The sequence below is a fragment of the Suillus fuscotomentosus genome (genome assembly GCF_016647785.1).
Source record: "Suillus fuscotomentosus strain FC203 chromosome Unknown F5891scaffold_102, whole genome shotgun sequence".
Classification (NCBI taxonomy): Eukaryota; Fungi; Basidiomycota; class Agaricomycetes; order Boletales; family Suillaceae; genus Suillus; species Suillus fuscotomentosus.
In genome coordinates, this window is record NW_024539614.1 from 2,462 (window position 1) to 27,841 (window position 25,380).

General features: G+C 46.7%; 6 protein-coding genes across 6 annotated transcripts; 3 read left to right on the top strand and 3 right to left on the bottom strand.

Moving 5' to 3' along the window:
* Nucleotides 1–6,243: 6,243 nt before the first annotated feature.
* Nucleotides 6,244–7,158, top strand: F5891DRAFT_985967 (uncharacterized protein; the record flags this gene model as incomplete). Its single annotated transcript, XM_041377674.1, has 1 exon — nt 6,244–7,158. The coding sequence occupies one exon, from the start codon at nt 6,244–6,246 to the stop codon at nt 7,156–7,158; it is 915 nt and encodes a 304-aa protein (XP_041218876.1).
* A 4,001-nt stretch (nt 7,159–11,159) lies between these two features.
* F5891DRAFT_985968 (uncharacterized protein) lies at nt 11,160–14,964 on the bottom strand (the record flags this gene model as incomplete). Its single annotated transcript, XM_041377675.1, has 15 exons — nt 11,160–11,192; nt 11,362–11,428; nt 11,470–12,538; nt 12,594–12,661; nt 12,755–12,877; nt 12,927–13,324; nt 13,374–13,495; nt 13,520–13,610; nt 13,659–13,678; nt 13,708–13,754; nt 13,819–13,941; nt 14,009–14,128; nt 14,383–14,718; nt 14,778–14,873; nt 14,939–14,964. The coding sequence occupies 15 exons, from the start codon at nt 14,962–14,964 to the stop codon at nt 11,160–11,162; spliced, it is 2,739 nt and encodes a 912-aa protein (XP_041218877.1).
* Nucleotides 14,965–15,513: 549 nt separating this feature from the next.
* On the bottom strand, nt 15,514–16,430 carry F5891DRAFT_985969 (uncharacterized protein; the record flags this gene model as incomplete). Its single annotated transcript, XM_041377676.1, has 5 exons — nt 15,514–15,616; nt 15,662–16,004; nt 16,064–16,138; nt 16,198–16,342; nt 16,377–16,430. 5 exons carry the CDS (start codon nt 16,428–16,430, stop codon nt 15,514–15,516), a joined length of 720 nt encoding a protein of 239 aa, XP_041218878.1.
* Nucleotides 16,431–17,071: 641 nt separating this feature from the next.
* F5891DRAFT_1196533 (uncharacterized protein) lies at nt 17,072–18,973 on the top strand (the record flags this gene model as incomplete). The annotated part of the gene is made up of 7 exons (XM_041368311.1): nt 17,072–17,333; nt 17,397–17,635; nt 17,692–18,063; nt 18,119–18,306; nt 18,354–18,519; nt 18,578–18,726; nt 18,775–18,973. The coding sequence occupies 7 exons, from the start codon at nt 17,072–17,074 to the stop codon at nt 18,971–18,973; spliced, it is 1,575 nt and encodes a 524-aa protein (XP_041218879.1).
* Nucleotides 18,974–20,024: 1,051 nt separating this feature from the next.
* On the top strand, nt 20,025–22,126 carry F5891DRAFT_1196534 (uncharacterized protein; the record flags this gene model as incomplete). Its single annotated transcript, XM_041368312.1, has 13 exons — nt 20,025–20,036; nt 20,093–20,181; nt 20,234–20,287; nt 20,329–20,410; nt 20,471–20,729; nt 20,775–20,799; nt 20,851–20,933; nt 20,992–21,081; nt 21,133–21,186; nt 21,387–21,571; nt 21,620–21,790; nt 21,843–21,916; nt 21,967–22,126. 13 exons carry the CDS (start codon nt 20,025–20,027, stop codon nt 22,124–22,126), a joined length of 1,338 nt encoding a protein of 445 aa, XP_041218880.1.
* Nucleotides 22,127–23,125: 999 nt separating this feature from the next.
* On the bottom strand, nt 23,126–23,972 carry F5891DRAFT_1207685 (uncharacterized protein; the record flags this gene model as incomplete). The annotated part of the gene is made up of 5 exons (XM_041369076.1): nt 23,126–23,248; nt 23,317–23,364; nt 23,421–23,482; nt 23,524–23,863; nt 23,921–23,972. The coding sequence occupies 5 exons, from the start codon at nt 23,970–23,972 to the stop codon at nt 23,133–23,135; spliced, it is 618 nt and encodes a 205-aa protein (XP_041218881.1). The 3' UTR covers nt 23,126–23,132.
* Nucleotides 23,973–25,380: the final 1,408 nt, after the last annotated feature.

Genomic DNA, 25,380 nt, shown 5'->3' on the forward strand with positions numbered 1-25,380 from the left:
ATGGATAACAAACTCTGTCTATTCTGCGGTGGACCCGGCCATTCGGCTCGGGAATGCACCAAGTCTACTTCGCGCGCTGCCAAAGGCCGCGCTGCAGTAGTAACTCCGGAAGACAAACCGGAGGCTTCGGATGAAGCAAAAAAATAGTCCGCAACCCTCCCGACTCCGCACGGGATGAGGGTTGCGTTGACTCTACCCGTGCAACGGAGCTACGTCTCAATGCTGTTTCTCTTTCCGATCCGAACTCTCTTTGTCCATACGTTTCTATTCCTACTTTTCCTGATATTTCTGATTTTCCTTCACTAATTGATTGTGGTTCCTCTCACTGTTTTATAGACTCTGATTTCGTCCGAAAAAATAAAATTCCTACATATCCGATATCTCCGCTTTCTCTCCGTTTGTTTGATGGTACTTGTAATAATATGATTTCCGAAGCTATAGATTTGCCTATCTGTTTTCCGTCCGGTGTAGTTACCTCCGATACGTTTTACGTTACTCCGTTGGATTCTTCTTGTTTTATCGTTCTTGGATATAGCTGGCTCACCCTACACAATCCGTTGATTGACTGGGTTTCGGGCAGCATCGATTTCCGAACGACTTCTCATGGAATGCCTTCGACACCTCCGACGTCGCTTCCGTCTCCGGATCCGCATCCTCCGATGGAAGATTTACCTCCTCCGACTACATCCGGAACCTCCGCTGATAAAACCATCCCCAACATTTCCTTGATCAATGCGGTTGCCTTTTGCCGGGCCTGCAAATTGGAAGGATCGGAACAGTTCAGCATCTACCTTCGTCCGACCGGTGTAGACCTCCGGTCCGCTTCCCTTTCATCCGATCCTCCGGACCTGTCCGGAATTCCTCCGGAATATCACGAATTCTCGGATGTGTTCGATAAGGGCAAAGCCAGCCAACTTCCTCCTCATCGTCCCTATGATCTCAAAATCGAGTTAGAGGAAGGAACTAGTCCGCCCCTCGGAACCATTTATTCTCTATCTGCAGTTGAGCTTGCAGCCCTCCGGAAGTTTCTTGATGAAAATATTTCCTCCGGACTCCTCCGTTCCTCATCCTCTTCTCACGGAGCTCCTGTCCTGTTTGTCAAGAAAAAGGATGGCTCCCTTCGCCTCTGTGTAGATTTCCGTGGACTTAACCAGATTACCAAGAAAGACCGATATCCGTTACCTCTCATTACCGACCTCCTAGACTCTCCGAGCCGCGCTAAAGTCTATACCAAAATCGACCTCCGATCCGCTTATCATCTCGTCCGGATAGCGGACGGAGACGAATGGAAGACCGCGTTCCGAACGCGTTATGGCTCATATGAATGGTTGGTAATGCCGGAAGGTCTCACTAACGCTCCGGCTGCATTCCAACGCTTTGTCAATAGCGTGTTTGCTGATATGCTGGATGTATGCGTTATCGTATATCTGGACGACATCCTCATCTATTCCCAAGACCTTGCATCCCATAAGGAACATGTCCGAGAAGTCCTTCTCCGTCTCCGAAAACATCGACTCTATGCTAAACCCGAAAAATGCGCGTTCCATACCACATCCGTTGAATACCTTGGTTACATCCTATCTCCGGACGGCTTGACCATGTCGTCCGAGAAGATCCAGTCCATCGTTGACTGGCCGGAACCTCGGAAAGTTAAGGATATTCAATCCTTCCTCGGATTCGCAAATTTCTATCGTCGATTCATTTTCAATTACTCGGACATCGTAGTTCCGCTCACCCGTCTTACCCGCAAGGGGGTTACTTGGGATTTTTCCGATGATTGTCGGAAGTCTTTTGAAACACTCAAGAAAGCTTTCACGTCCGCTCCGGTGCTTACGCACTGGATTCCGAATGTTCCGATAGTCGTAGAAACCGACGCCTCTGACTACGCTATAGCCGGAATACTTTCCATAGTATGTCCGGACTCAGAGCTTCGTCCGGTGGCATTTTATTCTCGGACGCTTACCGCTCCGGAACTCAACTACGACACTCACGATAAGGAACTTCTAGCCATCCATGAAGCTTTTCGGACGTGGCGACATTACCTTGAAGGCTCTGCCGAGCCGATAGACGTTGTCACGGACCATAAGAACCTTGAGTATTTCTCTACCACAAAACTCCTCTCTCGCCGTCAGGCCCGCTGGTCGGAATTCCTCCATCAGTTTAACCTAGTCATCCGTTTCCGTCCCGGAAAACTCGGAGCTAAACCGGATTCCCTTACTAGACGCTGGGACGTCTATCCCAAAGAGGGGGATAAGGACTACGCTCGAGTTAACCCTCACAATTTCCGTCCGGTATTCACTTCGGAACAGTTAGCTTCGTCCCTCCGAGCCTCAACTCTAGTAACTCCGGTTCTTAGGGCAGCCGTTCTGATTGATATCGACCAGCTCCGGAAAGACATCCTGACCGCACTTCCTAATGACCCTATCGCATCCGAACATCTTCCGGAACCTTCGGATCCGAGATGGACGGTGGACGATAGTGGTTTCCTCCGCTGCGACAACTGTATATATGTTCCGGAATCTAATAATCTCCGTCTTCGCGTCCTCCAGAATACTCATGATCATCCGTTGTCCGGACACTTCGGACAGAACCGGACGCTAGATATCATCCGACGCGAGTACACTTGGCCAGGAATCCGTACCTATGTCAAAGACTACGTCAAGTCTTGTACTTCCTGCGGCCGAGCTAAGGTTCCGAGACACAAACCTTACGGATTGCTCAAGCAGTTACCCATACCGGAAAAGCCTTGGAATTCTATATCCATGGATTTCATCGAGCACCTTCCGGACTCATCCGGCTTTACAGCCATCCTCGTCGTAATCGACCGTCTATCCAAACAAGCTATATTCATCCCTACCCACGACACCATTACCTCTCCGGATCTCGCTCGTCTATTCGTCCTCCACGTGTTTTCCAAGCACGGAGTTCCATCCCATGTCACTTCGGACCGAGGAACAGAATTCGTATCGCATTTCTTCCGGTCCTTAGGAAAAGCATTAGATATGGTCCTCCACTTCACGTCCGGATATCATCCGGAAGGAGACGGACAAACCGAACGAGCGAACCAAACCCTTGAACAATACCTCCGGATATACTGCAACTATCAGCAGGATAACTGGTCGGAACTACTTCCCTTGGCAGAATTCGCTTATAACAACGCTCCGAGTGCTACTACCGGAGTATCACCCTTCTTCGCCAATAAGGGATATCATCCGAACCTATCCGTTCATCCGGAACGTGACCTCTCATCCGCCCGCGCACGAGACTATGCAGTAGACCTTGACGAACTCCATCAGTTCCTCCGAGAAGAAATGGCCCACGCACAAGAAAGATATCAAGGACCTGCGGACGCCAAACGGAAACCTGCTCCGGATATGAAAATCGGAGATCCGGTCTTCGTCAAAGCAAAATACTTCCGATCCACCCGTCCGTCCAAGAAACTCTCGGAAAAGAACTTAGGTCCGTTCGAAATCATAGCTCGTCCGGGTACGCATTCTTTCACCATCCGACTTCCGGATTCCATGCGCTCCGTACACCCAGTTTTCCATGTCTCGCAATTAGAACCAGCCACACTCAATACCATTCCTAATCGTATCCAATCGCCTCCGCCTCCGGTCGAAGTCGACGGAGAACCCGAATATGAGATATCCGAAGTTTTGGACTCAAAATTAGACCGTCGGAGAAGACAATGTCAACTCCTATACCTCGTCCGATGGTCCGGATATGAAGGAACGGACGAGGAGACTTCATGGTTACTTGCTACGGAGCTCGGTAACGCATCCGAACTAGTTTCGGACTTCCACGCTGCATATCCGAACAAACCCGGTCCTATTCAACTTTGAAGTACATAGTGTGCATACGAAATACAAGTACATTTAGAGAAGAAGCATAAACGGACCAGAAATTCCTACATCTCCATAGACCCATCCGCCTCTCCGGATCCGCCTGCATCACTTCCGGACGCCCTTTCCATCACCTCATCTTCCTCCTCCGGACCCGGAGACGTCCGAAATCCCTTCCGAATATGTCCGAACAACATGGCTTGAAATTCCCTCTGTTGCTGAAGGAACAGCTCAATTCCGGAGCTCATCCGGTCCGCTGCAGCCCTGCTGCCTTCCGCCGCCTGAATACTTCTCTCCAAAAGGGTGTTAGTCCTAGCCAGCTCCGCCACTATACTGTTGGCTGCGGCCACCCAAGCCTGATCATCGTATTCCGTCTCCATCTCCTCCGGATCTTCAGGAGTCGGACTCTTCTGACGTTTCTTACCTTTACCTTTCGGAGATGGAGATCCGGCAGCATGCTTCCTCTTCTTGCCCTTGGGCACCTTGACAGTTCCGGGTCGTCCGGGGCACGTAGCCTTGTCCTTCCGGCAGATATCGCAAGACTTGACCTATCCGGACGTCAAAACACTCGGATCCGAAAAAAAACACGGATTAACTCACCAGAGCATTGCTCTCCGCATCCGTCCAAAGGCAAGTCCGGCCTCTGTCGCTGCAACGCTTGCAGGATCCGTCCTTGTCAGCGGAAATGGCACGAGACTTTTCATCCGTCAGGCAAAGCCATCATAACCATCCGAAACTCACCATTTCCTCTACTATCTCCCTGCGCCGTTTGTTTTCTGCCTCCACCCGAATTTCGGACTCTCGAATCCTCTTAAGATCCTCCTGAATCTTCCGTTCCTCTTCACGCTTCCGCTCCGCCTCCTGACGCTTCCGAATCTCCTCCTCCTCCTTCCGAGCCGCAGCTTCAGCGTCCGCTAGTTGCTGTTGAAGCTCCAGCAGTTTCTGCTTAGCAGTCTTCTGAGATCCGGAGGTGTTGCCAGACATTTTCGATAGAGCGTTATAGAGAGTAAAAAGTGGGAAAGGAAGAATCATCCTGGGACGTCCGCCCTTGAGTATACCTGTCCGATTCCGAACTCAGACGCTTCTCCATCATCTCGCGATAATCTCGTCCGGTCCGGACCGATGGTTCTTGTGCCTCTAGGGATCGGCCCTAAGGGGGGGATACTGTCATATCCCATATATTCACGCTTCTCTTCCGGACTTCGGACCCTGAGATCCGGTCCGGTCCGATGTATAGATCCGCTTCCGATCCGATTTACGATAAGCTTTCTAATTCATTTCCTGTTTCATATAACGTTAAACACAGCCTATTCGGTATTTCCTCTTCCCGGTGTTTCGGTTATGCTTATTACCGGTATGATTACTGATCCGTTAACCTATGTCTCATTTCCGACTCGCGTTTGATAACCTTTGCACATGCTTCGTACATAGCCTCGGACCCTTGCTTACTGATACTTCCGTTATCCTCATAGTATATAAACTCGTGTATATGTCCTGTAGTACCTCAGTTCGAATATCATCTTAGTTTGTCCTCTTTCTGTCCTCCGGACTTGAGTTCTCCTTACTCTTGTCACTCTCCGAGACTTCGGATAGATTCCGATAGTCTATATCCTCGGCTCTGCCTTCGGGTAGTCTTTACTCTGTTAGTTTCTAGTTCGGATACGTCCGGATTAGCCTTATACGCGTTTCCGATATCCGGAAGACTTCCGGATATACTACGAGACCCGTCCGGACCTTCGGACGCGTTATCGTTAGTACTTTGAAATAAGGGACAGTACTTGGGAAAGGGGCACAGCGTACGAGCTGAGGCCGAAGTCCTTCGGATCCGATCTTACGAGAGTACGACCTTAACACATTCCGAGGTATCTGTTGCTCATCCTGTGATGCAATGGACGATTCGGAGGGAACTGAAGGCTGTTCATGTATATATTCACAATGTATTAAATAGAAGACTCACCCATACTGAGGTCATTGAAAAAAGGACTGGATTCAGGCGAGACCTCCATTCCTGCAGGCTTAGTGAGAGCAAGTACGACGTACATGCAAGAACAAGCACACACTTGGGCAGCATTGTCTTCAAATCCCTTCAAGAGCTTTTCGAAGACACCATCCCAGCCTTCAGATGCTTTTGCAAAGTTCCACACCTTAAGAATACGGTGATATGCAACCTGCATTTCTAAATGTCAGTTGATAGTAGACACAATGTCCATCAAACAGTTGATGAATAGAAAAACTCACGTGCTGGACGTGTCAACCCCTTGCACGTACAAACAAGTCACATGTTATGATTCATCATGACCAATATAAATATATGACAACACCATAGAATAGGAGTATAAGAAATATACGAAGGGCAGTGACTATGGCGCAAGGTTGCACTGATCTTACACGTCACAAAACCATGGACAACACCAAACTTTTGAATGGCTTCTTTGACCGGCTTAGCCCTGAAATTGAGATAATGATATTCGACATCCTACCTCTACCAGACCTTGCACGCTTCTCCGAAACCAGAACTGGAAACCAGATAGATGTCGCAAATTATATGGTCAGAAGGCGCGATAACATATTCAAGACATTTGTGGACGACATCCCCTTGTTCATCCAACTCTTGAAATTCACAGAATCTATAATATCAGGATCCAATGCATTAAATCTTATCATGCCACAATCGCAGCAAGTTGTGGCACACAACATCGATGTCTACACCACAGAACAATATGAGCTTGTAGTGGTGGAATATTTGAAGAACCAAGAAGGATATACAGTCGCAGATAAAATTAGCCCGAAGCCAAAATACGACGGCAGTGCAATAGCCAGGATTTACAAACTGGAGAATGGAGAAAAGAAGATAGATATCATCGTAACTCACTGGAAGTGCGTAATAGCGCCAGTCCTGCAATTCCATTCCACCATCGTCATGAACTACATCACAGCGGACGATATTGTCTGCATGTATCCCAAATGGACTTGCAACAGAAAAGGATTCATAAATCCACAACTCTACATGGAAGACAAGACAAACCTACGGACTGTCGAAGCTCTGATGAAATACACAAAGCAGGGATTCAGATTATGCGCAGAACCTTTCCAGTTGGGAGTGCACAACTGCAGCAGGAGTATCAATTGCCCACATGCTACGCGGACGACTGTAGATGAGCGTATGTTCCACTGGAATATCAACAACGGCACGGCCGTCAGAACGACAATGATGGATTGCTGGGACATGCCAATCATAGTGTGGTCCCTTGGAGGTCACGGATGCATGACAGAGAGTAACAGGAGGTCGCTGAATCACATCCTGGTCGCAGCCTAGAGAGAAGTGGACAAATGACCATGATGAATGAGCACAAGGAAATGAGAAGGAAAGATGAAACGAACTGGCCGCTTCCATTAACTATTCACTTGTATTTGTACTACCAACCTCTAGACACGAGGTTAATGGAGGACTTGAACAACTGTAGTGACTGAACTAGTGTAAACAGGATGACAATGAGGTGAGCAGGATAACAGTAAGACAGACCAAGGCTGCACACAATATGATTGGACCGTAACAGGCTCGGCAGCGAACAGCTTTGGAGGAATGAATGAAGAACTAGTGTGCTGAAGTATGTATCGTAACAGTGCTCGGCCGCGCCAGTCCTCGACACTTCAGTATTTTTACATTCACGTTCACACAGCCTTACGCCACGCCATGGAGGTTGCAAATCGCAATCACAATGAACATTCTGATCCATATAACATATCAAAGCGCAATCGTCAATGAACAACAGAAGAAACAGAAGTTGGACAGGTAAAGAGTAGTCGGTCGTGTTGAAGACCTGCCTTCGAAAAGTAACATCAAGCCTTTGGCAAAAAATGGGCAGTGCGCCGTGGACCCTCCATGCCATCAACAGCGAAAGCACGAAACAGAAGTAAAATGAAGCATCAAGGGTCACTCCGCCGTGTTGAAGATGTGACTCAAACAGTAAGAGTAAGTAAAGAATATCAGAAACAAACGTGCAATGCGCTCGTGTAACAACAAAAGGCAGAAAGACAATGTGGGCGCACCTCACTGGCCACCATGCTCAAAAGAATCAAGACCACAGACTGAGACATGCATAAGTCAACCAGATCGACCGATCAATCCAGAACACATCCTGTAACTCAGCACAGGTGGTTATACACAGACGAAGCCATCCGAGACAGACGCCAAAAAATATACTCGAGGTCATCCCTCCGTCGCGACTGTGGGGCTTGCAAGACCACAGTCAGGTCTATAGAAAGCAAACCGCGCACGGTCAGCACGCCTTTTCAGGCCTGAGAAGCTAGGAAGGGATGACAGAGCAAGAAAAGGACTCGTCACATACTGACCTCTTATATACTTTTGCTAAGCACCCGATCCACTCAGCGCGCAGCCTGGGCCTGATTCGCATGCGATGAACACGGCAAAAGTGTTAAAAAAGAAGTGAACCACGGCGCGCATTCCCAAGTACGGCATTTTTCGCCCCAGGACGAAAAATTACGGTATAGGACGTAAGCGTGATGACAAAATATTGCCGCTTGCGTAGAGCAGGTCAAAAGAATAGAGGTTGTACGAGGGAATTAAAACGGTAGTAGAAAATCAATAAGACTTTCCGGAAGGAATCGCCCCACCCAAACGAACTGAGCAAGGTCTCCGCATGCTGATCGAACCCTGTAATGTAGAAAGTTGCTGCAAGTGCCTCGATGCAGTTCAGCCGCCAAGGCTTCGCGTAATTGGTGGAATTGGTAGCAAACAAGTAGGGAACTACCAATAACCCATCATCAACCAAAGAGACGTGTAAGATAAGAATGGACCTACGAAGTCGTTTGTGTGGGCTGGCAATTTTGGAGAATGGGACGTCGTCTATGCGGGCCCAGGAACATTCAACAACGGCAATACCATCTCGCACAACGATCTCTTTGTCTGCTGGACTCACGACGAGGGTCCCTTTTGGACTGGCGGAAAATATTGATGTTAGTGTAAACGGATGTTTGGAACAGGTAGACGCACAATACGACCACGCCTCAATATTTGGATCCCAGCCTCAGCTCCGTTATAAGACCGAGGCGGGCGAATTTCTTCCCAGAACATCGGCGTGGATCACAATGGTCGAAGTCCTTGATTGTTTGTATTAGAAAAATTGGCTCAGAGCAAATGCCACGTTAACGCACGAACATCGCAACAAGGACATCGATGTGCAGTCGCCCGGCTGTGCGCTCATGAGTGATCGTTCAACTACCTTGTTAAATCACTCACATTCATCATCTTCACCTCAGGAATGATTTGAGCTGTCATCTTCGATAATGCTTGAAGGCTTGGCGGAGTCCTCAGGGAAGCTAGAGAATGACTGGGATCGCTGAGAAGTTCTCGTGCTCTTATGTCGTTGTGCACGTCCACCACGTCTTGGTCTGTTCACACAGGAAGACGGAGCATTATTTTTGCCCATGATCGTGTGTACTGAACTCCTCAAGCTTTCGAGTCAAAAGATGACTTCACACGATGCGCATCAAGTCGGTGATCGCTGCTAAAACCCAAATGGAGTCGAAAGTACCGAGGGTTTTTTTTTGTATATCAACCCATTCACAACTAGGCATATCACTTATGAAAAAGGAAGCGGTAAAGATGGAGGGTACAGGGATGCCCGGAGGGCCATTGTGAATCAGAGTAACGGTGGGTGCATATTTCGGAAATAGCCGAGCTAATTTCAGTTGTTTATTATTATTTGCTGTCTCGGTACAATCGATCATTGGTTCTACTTTGGGTCTCAATTATTCTACTTCGGGTCATTTTACGTATCTGCTCGTCAAACCGCGTCAATACTCCTACATCATAGTGCATAAGATGTCACACATAACACACTCGGCTACGATGGGGCCATTACCCATGAAAGGTAGAAAAGTCTTGGTAAGTCACAACATTCATGTGCAGCGGCACGTGTATAATAAGCATTGTTTACCAGACACAGGTGGATATATGGTTAGATTCAGTAAGTTCATTCCGTTGGGCACAGCTGCCGGCACTTTACCTAAATTATCCAGCGCACCGACCAATCGGTCGCACCTCCCCTGCCTCCCCCGCCGGCCCGTTATGTGTCAATGAAAAACATCATTCTCCGTGTCGCAAATAAAGCCAAGACAATGTTTCAGGTGAGTGCTATGATCTTTCATTCCAGGCTATACTGTTAGATTAATACATCTTATATGGACTATTACCCATAAATACTCATACATCTTCTTGTCTTATGGTCCACTGCCCATGGAGGATGTATCCTACCATTCCGGGCTTATAAATCCTCGTGCTGGGGGGTTGAATGCCTCAAATGGACAATATCCCCCCTTTTTTCCGGCTGGCCCTTGCTTCCTCTGAATTGGTGCTTCTTGCACCGGCCAACGGTGGCTTCTTATGATCGTATAGCGGGCACTGTAGACAGATCTTAGATAGGATTTCTGAGAAGGTGCCTGCATCCCTTACCGGTGCCCTGAAGTGCTTGAACTTGTTGTGAATTTGCCAAGTCTCCTTATCACGTGATTTCATGTTTGTTTACTGAGCCAATCTCTTCGATTCTCTCATTGCACGGACGCAGCACAAGGAACTATCAAACATTGTGATCATCTAGATGTATGTCTCTCTTTCTTGTTTCTTTTGCATTTTATTCAATGATCACCTTGCAGTTCTCTCATCGCACGAACACAGCACAACGTTTAGATGTATGTCTCTTTCTTGTTTCTTTCACATTTTATTCAATGATCGCATTGCAGTTCTCTCATCGCACGAACGCAGCACAACATTTAGATGTATGTCTTTTTCTTGTTTCTTTCGCATTTTATTCAATGATCACATTGCAGCTCTCTCCCACATTTTCCCTGCCCTGCCCTCTCTTAGGGAACACCTCAACTCTGGGACGTTAAGATATGCAAACATGAGCTTTGACCACCTCCCATCGCATTTTCGACTCATATGTTTTCAGATGATCGCATTGCAGCTCTCTCCCACATTTTCCCTGCCCCGCCCTCTCTTAGGGAACACCTCAACTCTGGGACGTTAAGATATGCAAACGTGAGCTTTGACCACCTCCCATCACATTTTCAACTCTTATGTTTTCAGTCTCATGAAGATATAGTACCTGATGAATATCTCGACTCTTATTCACGGATCTCTGATTCACAAACATCACCTACCGCAGTACGGACTAACACTGGCAAGCATGGGAGGCAACCAGTCATGTTTCTGCTTTTCTCCTTGTAACATTGTTTTTTTTTGGCACATTTATTTCACATCTAGCACATGATTACATGCAAGATAGATTTTATTACTTAGGGCCACCAACATTTTAGATATGTCTCGTACTAACAATATGTATTAAAATTAACAAGATAAAAACATCAACAAATTAGTATGAAATATAGCAAGGGTGATAACAAACAAGATAGTGTTCGGACTATGACAATGAGCTGAGTAGATCAGTACGCAAGACAAACACAAGAAACGATATAATAACAGCAGGGACCAACGGACAAATGTGACAGCGTGCAACAAAGAAGAGACTCGGGAATAGTAGATCACACCTTCGCCTTCCTGCTCACTGGTTAACAAACCAAAGAGGATATATCATTGAGCACTCACTTGGATTTTGCGCTGTGGCTTGATGCATCCTCGGCCATACGACACTTCGCGGATGGCTTAGGAGGCACGTTCTCCTTTCCTAGGTGACCAATCGAGTTGGCGACGTCATTACGTGTTGACGGTTTAGACTTGCGACTGGTCCTATGACGCCCATCCTCGTGGTTCTGTTCTTCTGCAGTGTTAGAATCAACCTTGACCAATGTAGTTGTGACAGCAGGCATGACAGATGGTTGTATAGTAGGGTCTGGGGCCGTCTCTGAAGATACAACAGCAGGTGTAGTAGGAATAGTAGGAGCGGCAGAAGTAGATCCCGTAACAAGCGCTGTGGGAGAAGTGGGAGGCAGGACAGGTGCGATGGCAGGTTCAGTGGAAATGGGAGAAGTAGATCCTGCTTGGGTAACAAGTGCCACAGGAGATGTGGGAGGCAGGACAGGTGCGACAGCAGGTGCTGTTGAAATGGGAACAGTAGAACCCGCTTGGGTAACAAGCGCAGCTGGAGAAGTGGGAAGCAGGACAGGTGCAAAGGCAGGTGCAGTGGACATGGGAGAAGTGGGTCCTGCTTGGGTAACAAGCGCAGCAGGCGAAATTGGAGGCAGGACCCCATCGGGAAGTGTAGTGGAGGTTGTGCGGGGAGAAGCGTCAGCGAGTAGGTCATCGGGTGCCATACCAGGTGTCGACGGAAAAGAAGTGGTGTCCCAACTGTCAAAAGGGGCGAAGGGAAGCATAACAGAAGGTTCCTGCTGTCCATGAGACTTGGACTGAGTCTGCAGCATTGCGCCAAGAACAGAATCAAACTCTGGAGTAGCCCAGTATGGTGTCTCACCTCCAAAGGTAGCGGAGCCACTAGAGTAGAAGTCCAAACTTGTCTCCATAGACGGAGATGATGAAGGTTCAAATGGTAAGGAAGCACCTGCTGATACATCCCATGGGGATGACTGTCCAGTCATCAGATATATTTTGCTGGATGTTGGTGATGCAGCCATGATGGGCGATACATCCCGAATGGATACTGGTCCGTCCGATATATCTTGCGACTCCTGAGCAGACATTAAAAGGCCAGGATCCTTGTCTGTTGAGTTTGCAGGTTAGTTCGACGTCACAATGTCCCAGGTTTGCAGGCTTACCATATACGCGACACAAGAAATCACGGAAAGGCCCCATGACACCACGCTCAAACCCCGGATATGCCATACTGAAGTTGTTGTTGTGTTTCATTAAGCCAACGTGAAAACTTCGCAAGGTCAGTACAGCGAATTATACACATGAAATGCCCACTGAGCTGTACACGTCAATCTGGCCTTGTGCCTCGGGGGATGGACCGCCAGCGAGAAGTGAGAAGGACATCCTGGTCGCATCTGCCAGACCCTTTAAAAACTTGTTGGTGACAGCAGCCAGTTTGTCCAAATTTCTATATGATGTCAGTGAGTGCATTAATCAATACAATGTGAATGACTCACTGTGATTGATTAGCCTCCGACTTACTCCACGGCCCTTCCTCTTTGTCCTGCACTTTTTGCTGCTTCTGTTCCTCAAGGTATTCCTTCACTCGCGCTTTGACTTCGGGCGTCTCGTTGACGTATAGTGCAGCAGTTTCCTTCTTGACGAGTGCGACCCATTCTCCATTGGTTAATTTCCGTTCCTCCTTGACTGCTGCGAGCTTTTCTTGTACGATAGGCTTGATGCAATCACAGTAGTAGAGCTTAGAGTAAGCCCCTTGTTCCTGAAGCCTACGAGTTAGTTTTTCACACTCAGTAATCTTCCGAACCACAGCATTGATAATGTTGGTGGCATGGGCTTTTGCCTTTCTGCCAGCCTTTGTCGCCCCAAAGTTATTTTTGAACCGATTGTGCAATTTCTGGAAGAACACATCAGCCGGACTCCAAAAAGGTCTGGGACAAACTTACCACTTTTCGGGCGTCTTCCGCTAATTTCATTTCATTAAGCTCCTCCAACGTCATAGGCCCTAATGCTGTGACCCCAGTCGGCCTTGGCTCGGGAAAGGCCTCAAACCAGTTTTCATAAAGGTCTGCAAAAAAGTTCCTATAATTACCACACTTTTCACTTTGCTTCACGAGGAACGCTTCATAGTATGGTTTGAGCCATTCCTCTTGTTCATCAGACGTCCATTTGGGAGGGGCCATCTAAATTTGTATTAGACTTTTTTATCAATAGCAAAACCTGACACTTACGATATGACACGTATAATGAGCTGATAAGTAAAGCGAGATGAAAATTTACAAGATGGCTGTACATATATAATAATATCCCACGCATGGGCCAAGATACTGGCATGGTAATGTTTGGCAGATAAGCCATAGTAATTTCGCAGTTGCTCAGCAAGTTCCTCACCTTCGAGAAGCCGTACACAATGTCAGTATGGGTAGCATGATGAAACCAGCAATGGCTTGAACCACCTTCTTTTTCGTAGACAGTTTAGGTTGTACTATATTACAGTTTGGGGCGGTTGAAAGACTGCATCAGGCATAAGGGGTCACGTAAACCTAGCTATCATCTATGTACCTGCGCCCACCATACTAACATGGTAATGTTTGGCAAATACGCCATGAAACCAGCAATGGTTTGAACCACCTTCTTTTTCATGGACGGTTTAGGCTGTACTGCATAGTACAGTTTGGGGCGGTTGGCATCAGGCACGTACCTAAGTGTGTGATTTAGGCTGTACTATATATAGTACAGTTTGGGGCGGTTGAAAGACTGCATCAGGCATAAGGGGTCACATAAACCTAAGCGTGTATGAATATCCTAGATCGCCCACCGGTTGTCTTGATAAACCAACTCGAAGCTATCATCCCCTGCGCCCACCAGTCGCCTCGATAATACATAAACCCCTTAAGAATCGAGAGAAGTAGCTACTACCAAAGCATTTGAAATAAAAAGGCCTGCTTAGCATACAACTCCTCCAATTTTATGCCATTCACCAAAATAAAGGATAAGACATCTTCCAATGCCAACAGCACATCCTTAGCATCCTTCGTGGCTTGACAAGCACTAGTGTACCCTATACCACTCTTCCCCTGCTGTGATAAGTCATCTTCAGCATCCTGTAGCTCGCTGAATATGTCTTGGACAACTCCAATAGCCGAACGAATCCTGTCGGACACACCAGTTGCCAGGTAATCGAGCAAGAGCTCGTTGATAACCTCTTGAGGCTCGCCTCCGAGATATTTTCGCAAGGGACCTTGCAATTTTTTCCTGAGTGATTTCGGCGCATCTGATGAAGTCTTGTCCCTGTCGACCCGAGCTGAGTAAAGGCATTCCATTTGAGACACGACATGAATGCAACTTACATGATATTGGATGAAGTCTTGTGGGGATTTGTGTTGTCCCTGTCTACCCGAGCCAGATATTTATCTTTCATCTTAGCACTAATCGTGGACTTATTACTGCCAGCGCATGCAATGAGTAACTATGTTAGCATAAGAGATCAATGTAAGAATCAAGCACATACTGTGCATAGTAAGCATGTTTGTGCATTCGTTTGGCCTCTTGACGTTCTTCCGGAGTATTGTAGAGCTTGGGTCAGGGCATTGAAAACAGTGATGAAATTGTGGGGTAGAAATTGAGTAGAGTTCCGTGAGGAGTTGTAATTCATTGTGTGTGGGACTTTTATAGGACCAATTCAACGCGATTAACCAGTGCTGGTATAGATAAATCACAGTAAGCCTAGCTGCATATTCAGGCTTCAGGACCTCAGATCTAGTAATTTCAGCGTAAGCATCACCCACTAAATATGCAAGGCTGTATATGTATCACCATGAGCTCACTTGTCAACCTTGTTGATGTCGCTTCAAATCAGCAGCGGCGCCGGGTTTCAATCACATCAATACATAAACTGTGACCTCATCAGATTCATCAATATTTGTTCAGCTCAATCTCAAAATTATTGGTCCATGAAGTTCATGCGTGAATGTGTGCAGGAGTGACTTGATTACACGATATACAAAGCAACAAAAAGGCGACTATTCACAACAGTTACAACTATATAACAGTGAAGCAACCAAATCAGACTTTGGCAGCTTCGCCTCATTCAATGGCTCTCCTCAAATTCTCCTCACCCGCTTCAAGTGAGTCAACCTTGGAGAAAATAGTGCGTGGTACACCCTGAACTTTTGGTGCGACATTGTCCCTGGGAAAGTTTTAATGAGGCTTGCGGGCGGCTTGGACAACTTACCAGCCATTGAAGACTCCAATATAACGACCGCGCATCACGCAGTAGTAAGGGGCACTAGGATTGGCCGCCGCAGGCATGTTATACAAGATGCCGTGGTAGAAGTAGAGGAAGCACTCGTCAGCCATGGCATCTGCTACTTTGGCGAAGAACTCGTGTGATTGCTCGATTACGGTAATTTTTGGCAACTTGTCACTGTAAGAGCCAAGGGTCACATAGACAGACAACGTATTTGGGTCGGCCACATAGTCTTCAGCAGGGATACCGGACAAATTGAGGCCACCATTGGACGAGGCAGTTGTCTTCAAGGATGGTTCACCAGGACCCTTCATATTGGAAGACGCATCTGAGAATCAATCAGCATGTGAATCAATCAGTAAAGAAGCTAAGGAAATTTGTACGTACCATCAGCAGTTGGAGCCATAATAGAAGTCGTCTTCAAGGATGTTTCACTGGGACCCTTCATATTAGAAGACACATCTGAGAATCAATCAGCATGCGAAACAATTGGTAAAGAAGCTAAGGAAATTCGTACATACCAGCAAAAGTTGGAGTCATAATAACATTGACAAGGGCCTTTGCCTGACCAGGCGTCAACCATAGACTAGCAAGTAATTTGGATATGGCATCTTTTGGTACCAATGTGAGTATAGTACGAAGCCATGCAAGCACCAATAGGCGTACCTATGACACCGTCTGACATATTATCAGAAACTACAAAGGGCGGGGTGGAGGGAGAGGTGTCAGCTTGAGGGACAGTTGATTGAGTCATTGCGACAGTAGAGTTGGGTTAATTGGTTGGTTGGCAATGTCTCGTTAAGTAGTCGGTCGATGGTTCAGTACATGGAGGTAGCGTGGTCGAAGATGTAGCCAGAGTTGAAGAAATGGAAAAACAGTTCAAGAATCAAAGGCAGATGGGTCGAGGGAATATGAAAGAGAATGTCGTTTGGCTGTGATGAGCCATGGAACTCGACCCGTTAGGCAAGGACAAGGTGTACGTAGGACAGCACTGGTGAATCTGGAACTGTGGGAACATCTTCGATTTGGTAATGACTTTGTACATATGATGATACTCATCATGCATTGCAGTTCTTTCTGGTGCTAGAAGCCCTTACTCATTGCACATTGCGGTTCTTTCTGGTGCGGTGTCCTTTTTTGCTGCTTATTGATGTTTCCTCCCCTTGAAATAGCATAGAATCAGACATACATGGGTAAGTGCCAGTATTTGTATGACTCAATGTGCATGAGCACTACGCTAATTACATGTACAGACATTAACCGTGTCCAGTGTGACAAGTTCGGAAATGTAGTGCCCAGGGCACCTAGGATATATCCTCGGAGTCGATGGATTCTCGCATATGGTGAGTCACTCATTGCATGTTGACCACTGGGCCTTGATGCAGCCTCTTAGACATGTCTAATCTCAGAGGCCGCCCTTCCAAGCGTCCAAAGCTTATTCAACACGGAGGTCATAGTGCCTCCGCTGAGCTTCATACGCGCCATCTCAGCTTTGCCCTAAGATCCAATGGTGGATTCAGCCTCCGAATGTCTTATCTTCCTGCTCCAGCACCTGCCATAGAACCTGCAGAAGCACCATCTCATGTATCCACTGAGATTGACCCATGGAATGAGATGGAGCACAGTGCTATATTTTCTCCAGAAGACCTTCAGCCAGGTGACGAACCGAGGCCATGAACACGCCGACAGACACCAGGAGTTTGTCCTTTAGTTTAATCAGTAGCACTTATTTTAACCATAAATTTGCAGGATGACCCAATCCTCCTTTGGCTAAATGAACGTGAAACTTACTTGAACGAGCTTCTATACCTGGAGGGTCAGGGAAAAAATGACCATGAAGCATGTTCTTGCAGGAAACCTTCGCCCTCTTTCAGATGTCAAGATTGCTTTTCAACGGAGCTATTTTGCCATGAGTGTGTTTTGTCGTTGCATGCCAGTGCACCACTCCATAGAATCAAGGTTCGTAAGCTATCTATTGCTCTTTGCTAGTTCTCTTATCATCCACCACTGTTTAGGAGTGGAAAGATAGTTTTTTTCACACCACATCGCTCAAACATCTCGGTTTCCGCATTCAGCTAGGTCACAAGCCAGGGGAATCTTGTCGTCGCCCACGCCCCGCCTATGACAATGATTTCATTATCATCGACGTTCACAGTATACATGAAGTCAGCCTTGACTTCTGTAACTGCAAGCATGAAGCCCCGCATTTCAAGCAGCTCCTTTGTGCCCGGCTTTTTCCTGCAACGGTTACGGATCCTCGAACGGCTGCGACATTTAGCGTGCTGGATCTCTTCCACTTGTTATCTTTTGAGTCTAAGGTCTCTGCGTATGAATTCTATCACAGCCTTGCACGGAGGACGGATAATACTGGCATACGGCCAATTCGAGTATGTTACATTTACATTGCTTTTATAAACAAGTACACTGATATATGTTTTTCAGGATCAATATTCTGTCTTTCTAAGAATCATGCGTGAATGGAGGAACCTCAATGCACTCAAGTGTGCTGGCCGTGGGCACGACCCTGCTGGTGTGGACGCTACTCAAGAGGGAGAACTCGCTGTTTTATGTCCTGCGTGTCCCCACCCAGGCATAAACTTGCCCCCAAATTGGGAAACTTCAGATCGGCAGTGACTGTTTGATTTGATGTGCTACGAACATATCTAACAGCTTTTAGATGGCTCTACGCAGGTTTCTTTGCAATTGACACCAATTTCCGTCTCAAGCGCCGGCTTGTCTCCTCCGATGCCAAAGATCCAGGGCTCACACATGGTTGGGGTTATTTTGTTGAAGAACACCAGTACAAGACTTACTTGGCTGAGAACTCAGGCACTGTTCAAGAGGTAAGATTTTGCACTCAATGTTTTATCATTATGATTGACAAACTCCTCGTTCTGACAGAAAAGCACTTGCATTAGTCACAACGCCGTCAACATGGCTGATACCAAGGCTTCGAAGGGTCTGGCTGCAACCGGTGTCAGGACAATTGATTGTGCCCGACATGATATGAAATTGCCCAATGGTGTGGGCGATCTTCAAAAGGGTGAAAAGTGCGTACCTTTCTTTATGATGTCGTTCTAGTATTCATTGTGCTACAGATACCTGAATATGGACTATATTGTATTTTCAGCTCTCGCCAGGTTCCCTCATCTCACTAATGTCAATCTATCGTACGATTTCATTGACTTGCATCTGATCGCCGATGTCACTTCAGCAAGCTTTTCTTTTGCATACGCCAGCCTCACTCAAATAGATCCCAGTTCAAGAAAAGAGTCTGAGCAGATACTAACCGTTTAAGATTATGATCCAGTGGACCCAGCCCTGTTTGTCCAGCGCACTTACCTTCATTTCCTATGGCTTCCTTGTGTATGTCCTGCTCTAACCGCTCTATATATTTTCTAATAAAATCATATTCAATCAAGCCGTTCTCTCTCTTTATTCCATCTTTTTATCGCATCCAAGGAACTCCGGATCTCGCAGAGGACCAGTCACATCCTATTCACGCCTTTATCTTTATCGAGTTCTCCTTTCTCTTCGCGCAGCCACGAACAAGTACCATAATGAGCTTCCTCAGATTACAGAAGACGGAGGTGGTGCATGCGAAGTAGAGGAGAGCATGATTTGGTATGCTTTGGGGTAAGAGAAAGTCGACACCAGTGCGATGGAAGTCTGGTTGGCTCTAGCGCATGGAGAAGCGTGAGTGAGTGAGTGCTTTTACCTTGCTTCTGGGGACATCATAACGACTTTGTAGAGTTCAGATTCATATACTCAAGCTCTCTCTTCAAGTCTTCTTGGACCATGCACCCCATTACCACCCTTCGAGGTGCCACCCACCGAATTTGATCGCCCCATCCTCTATCGAGTGTCTCGAGTTCTTCATGAACAAAATCTCAATGTGGCAGCTCGTATCACTCATGAAACAATTTTCATTTCAGTCATTTACAAACCGTCATTTTAGTTCCTCGATCCCGCTCTCAGAGACTACTAGCCTAGTCGAACTCATGAACTCAATCGGTTTGTTCGTGTTTGTTTCTTTATCTTGTATAATCATGAAATTCATTCGATTTAATTATTACAATGTGATAGCCTGGATACAAGTGCTAAGGATTACAAGGCGCTCCAGGGCTTCTGAAAGTTCCAATTCTGACCGTCTTTGAGCCTGGTGCCTGTCTAGCATGGGTAAGTGTTTGTCTACAAGATGTATTCAATCAGGACCAGCTAGTGATGTTCGTCAGGCAGGCTGGATTTAGTACGGCCTGGGAGGTGTTCGCTAATTATATCCTGTCTTGATGTCATCAAATCGCATCAACGATCAGCGTGAGAACAAAATCGCCTAGCAAGTCTCACTATGGCTCTGACGGTACGTCGAAAAACAAGTCGAGACGAACCCGTGTACTCAGCATGCTCTCATACAAGACCCTAACATTCGACCACCAGGAGCTGCTGAAGTGCAGCGTCCCTATCTGGCCAACACAGCTTCGGCGATACACCGAAACGGCACTACCGTGAGCGTGCATGTTACTAGGATGAACAACAAGAACTCACTAAATCCAATAGGAAATCTTTAGGTCGTGATTATATGGTGCAGGAGATGCAAACCGACCTTCCCCAGTTCGTCTTTCCCGTTTCTGACAGCAACAATTTGACAGCAGGGTCAATAGGCGCGAAACACGTGGGGATTGGGAAGAGAGTACTCATCCGTTGGGAGCTACATTTTATTATAATAAAACAATGGTGAGCACCGTGATCTTTAATTTGCAAGTTGCAAGTTGCACGCTCACTATAGAAATATAGAGGACATACACCAAAATGAACCTCCGGACTTGTTCGGACAAGCAGCTCCAGAGGCTCAAATCTTGGATTAACGCATCTAGAGCTAAATTACGTGGAAACTTGTGGTTTTTAGTCGTTGAACAGATGTCAGTAAGAGGCAAGGAGATATATCTGTATTACTACGTGGTACCGGAGAAACGCATTATTACCTGGCTAGAGCCAGTAGATGGTTATCTTCTTTTCCAGGAATGCACGGCGGCGTGGCATTGGAACCACAAAAGTACGTTATTTTTTCATGTTATCCTTCTTGAAATTGATCTTGCAGGACTCGAGCTTGAGGCTCAATTCTGGTGAGCAACGTCGTGTCAAACTGATCCGAACGTTTTTCATTATTTGACCAGGAAACATATCGAATATTTTCCAGTCGAGATCATAATCAGTCGCGAGGAAGTAAGAGCTTTACAGGCTCAATTAAACTGGTATCGTGTAGGCGAGTTATTTGGCATCGTGGTACTGGATCAGATTGACTGAGCGATAAACAGAAGCATTGGTGTTGGAAAGATCTACAGCGGCTTCACTATTCTGGAATCTGGATCAAATGAAGGAGATGGCCTCTGAGCTGGCCATTGCTGGTACGTACCTTGTTCTCAATCTGCATCGTCAAGTCGATGACGGAAGGACAGTGGAACTCGCAGGACCTGATGGGGTCGCAGATGCACCAGGTGTCGCAATCTGTGGTACGTATACCTTAGAATAATGGGTCATTAATAATAGGTTGACCTTGTTACTCATGAACAGCTAAATTATTCCATATAATCCGTACAATGTTCCTTTTCTGTACCAGACGAGATCAAACTGAACAGTCAAGAAGGGCATCATGAATACTTGAATCACTACGGCCAACCCGAAGCTCGCTTGATGTGAATGCACTCACTAGGCGAGCGACATGGAAATCTAGAGAACTCTCGTGTCATGACTGGTGTTTCAGTCGCAATGCTCTGGATTCTGATAATGGTACTTAAACGTCTTCAGGGTATCTACGTCAATGGTCTCGTAAGTGGGGTGGACATCAAGAAATTCACGGACGATTTCAACGCACAGGCTAAAGCCCAGACAACCGTGGTAAGTGCTATGTCGTACACCCAAACGAGAATACTCAGTCTCTGTCAGGCAAGCATTATCATGGCAGTCGATGCCAGCATTCTGGCCATCCCAGGTCTGGGTTCACAACTCGCTACAAAGGTGTTGTGTTCCATCTCATTCATCCTCAGTGTTTACTGCATTGTCGCATGTACAATAGCACAACAGTTCAGCTCCAGAATGAGATCCCTGGACTTTGCGGTTCGTTTTATTTACATTTGTGCAACTTGACCTTATGTTCCCGACTGAATAGGTATACTACATGCAAGGAAAAATGATCAATCTTGTGATCCTTGCGAGCATACCAAGCTTTATGTATCTGATGAGGTAAACAACCCTTCAATCGTGATCACTTGCTGCTCACAAGACTACTCCAGTTTGACATTTTCTATTCTTGGATTCCTCGCAGGTATCTTCACGATTGAATTTGGGCTAGACGTATCTGCAAAGATCGGATGTGTGTTGGCCTTCATTGTCGGGGCAAGCTTCACGATTCCATTAGTGATCGCCAGTTTTGGTCCCGGACTAATTCGATAATGAGGAACGGGAGCGGTGCATCTTACTGAACAACAACCAGTCCTGACATACAGGATCTTCGCGTCTTGATAAATTGCATGATCGTTGCCCATAACTCTGTCAGCATTACTTTCTCTCTTTTACCGTGATTTCATCTTTGCAACTCGCACATTAGATATCTGCACGTTCAGCTTGGGTCAAAGCCTTCAACAATGCACACATTACAATGAAGCTGCTGACCACTTCACTGCCATTGTCAACTCCACTACTTACGCTGACCCATCACGCCCCAATTAATACAGGCTGACCTGGATGGTGACATAGTTGATCAGCATCGAGCCCTCATCTTCATGGGCTTTGCCCTCTGGTCTTTAAGTCGACATCGAAAAAGTGTAAGACAATAGATAGGGATAGCCATCTCATTACTGACTACTACGAGTCCGTGTAAAATGCACAAGAGCGTTGCAATAAGATGTAGACAGGTCAGAATGAAAGCAAGGGTGGGCACAAAAGTTTCACGACATCTCTCCTATGATACGTCGACATCCGGCAGAAGCCAAAAAGATCTCGAAAACCCCGCAGCGCGTCCCACACCAGTGAGCTATGTGCCTGATCTCCTTGATAAGATTCTTCTGGTCGATACCGACCTTCGCCAGCATCGTGTCCCTCTTCTTGACGCTGAACAAGGGGGTGTTCACCAGTTTCCAAGGAATGAGAGTGTGGAGGAATCTGCAGACGCAAAGGGGATCGGGGCCAATCACGCGAGGGGCGTGAGTAAGCTAATTTAGGAACAGGAGGCTCAGGGCTTAGGATGCGTAAGCTCGACGGCGCGACAAATAGTGTCTAGCTGCTTGTTTCTCCTGATGGATAGTACTGATATAGCGAGGGTGGTATGGATAAGGGCAGGGGGAGATCGGATGCCGAAAAGTAATAGGTATTGGGTGAGACAGTATTCTCCACGTAGTGAGGAATTGGTAAACAATTGTCGTCCAAAAAGTGACATTGGGGAAGAGAATGTCCACCTCGTCTATAAATGCATCTGTGTTAGAGAAGGTGTTGACTGGAAGGAACGAGTAGACCACGATCCAAAGGACCGTGACAAGGGATGATCCAATGCTGACGACCCAAGCGATAGAGGTCCAGCTAAACTAAGTAATAATTTAGTGTTATCAAATCAGCACGACAAAGTGTACTCATTAGTGAGTGTTCACCCCGATATGGGTTCGCTACAAAGATTGTCCCGAAGTCCGCGTGAAGGCCTGATCGATAGGGTGAACGAAGAGATTTGGCGTGCTAATCCCGGTCAGCTACAAACGAACGATGGGATCGTTTTCCTCACCCTGGAGAACCAAGAGTTGTGTAGATGCTTGAGGATTTCTATGTGACAATTTAGAGAGGGCAAAGTGCGCCTCTCTCACACTTCATGATGTGCGAGCGGATGCCATTTATTAGCAGGATAATATGCCGTTGTGAGTGTCGACCCAGGTGCGTGGAAGTGAGATAGTACATCCTTGAGGATGCACTCGAGGTGGCGGATGGCACGTTGGAACGGGAACTTGGTGGCGCTGGCTCTCTCGCCAAGAATAGTCATGAGGACGTAGAGAAGCTCCTCGACCATGCTCAGAAGATGGACGCCCTCATAAGGACGGTTCTCGACTTCACCGCAGAAAAATGACAGGAGGCCGAAACGGTTGAGGATAGAGACAATGATGGTATTGGGATCGAGGATGATGAGAGATGACTGGAGGATGAGCAGGTCTTGGTCGTAGCAGAGCCCACACAGCACAAAATAGCGGTAGTGCAGAAATTAGCCACGGATAGGGAAGCCGTTGCGGACCCATAATCCTGCCCTGATCTGGGCGATCATAACGAGCACCGCGAGGCCATGGCTACTAGACCAGCTGCAATATCGATGAGCTCATTTTACCTGGCAAAGGGAAATCAATTAATACCTTCATCGAAGTTCAAGAGGCGCAAAAACAAGCCCCGGACACTAAACACCTCAATCTGCTTCAACAGATCTGCAAGGAGCCAGTGAAAGGAGGGATTGAAGCTGGTGATGATATGCTACAGTATATGGTATATGATGGAACATGGGGGTTAGGCCTGGTACGTTGAAATCGATGATCTGATGAGGCGAGAAAGTGGAAGTGTTAGGTCGAATACACTGATCCACACATCCGTCTCATACTCACGGCGACGCGCTTGTTATGTGTTGATATTGAAGACCTGGAATACCATGACAAACGTGTTGTATGAAGGCTGGGTGACGAGCGATGAGCTGTTGGACAGGCCAGTTGTGGCAGAGATAGCCTGTTTCTAGGACTCGGAGATCACCAAAGACGGGCATGACTCGGAAGTATTTGCCTGTGAATGAAGGGCTTTCAACGTCTATGCTTTGTTGAGCAGGAGACGTGGTGAGGATGTGCTTGCCTGGAGTGTGGTTGGTGAAAAGGTTGATAGTGCGACGTGATGTCGAGCACTATAAGTACCGTTGGTTACTACTGTTTATTACCAATACAGGGTGACCGAAGTCCTACTGCCCAATAGGGATTTGTGACAGTACTGCTTTCTATACTGTTGAATATTGTTTGGATCATTAGTTGACACATCCATATCACGTTATGCTACTCTACAAACCCACCCATTGTGCAGCCCGATAAGGAAGCTTAACAGTAAGTCTTCGATCCCGATCAGATCTTATAATATATAAAGAATATTCACGCTAGATGTCTCGCGTTTTTCACTCACCCAACTTTGCACACGATGATTGCGTAAGTTCCTTCATCTCCAATAAATTTAACAACCGACAATCGCGACAGACACACCTTGAGTTCCTTGCCAACATGGTAAGGTGTTTACAACTGTTGGCCGACATTGCCCCTGACATGGATCCGAGACGGCGTCTAACCACCGAACGTCACTACAAAACAGAATCAAACAATTACTGCGTATGTGCGCCAGCGGTTGCGCTCACGTGGCACGACGTCTCGGTCTCAAGATCTAAGTAAGTTCGCGTTCGATCTTATGTCATATATATGATAATGACCGCGATGTGTTATACAGAACATAGCTGTCGAACAAAGATTCACAGATACGATAGATATACGCCACATACACCAACATACCCCATTACTACTGTAACCGCATGCCCAATCATGCAATATGCAAGCCATGTATCATACCAAAATGTCCACATAACATACCTATAGACATACATACAGTTGTGTACCAAGAGTTGCTGTGTATCAATATCATACTGTACAATCACACAT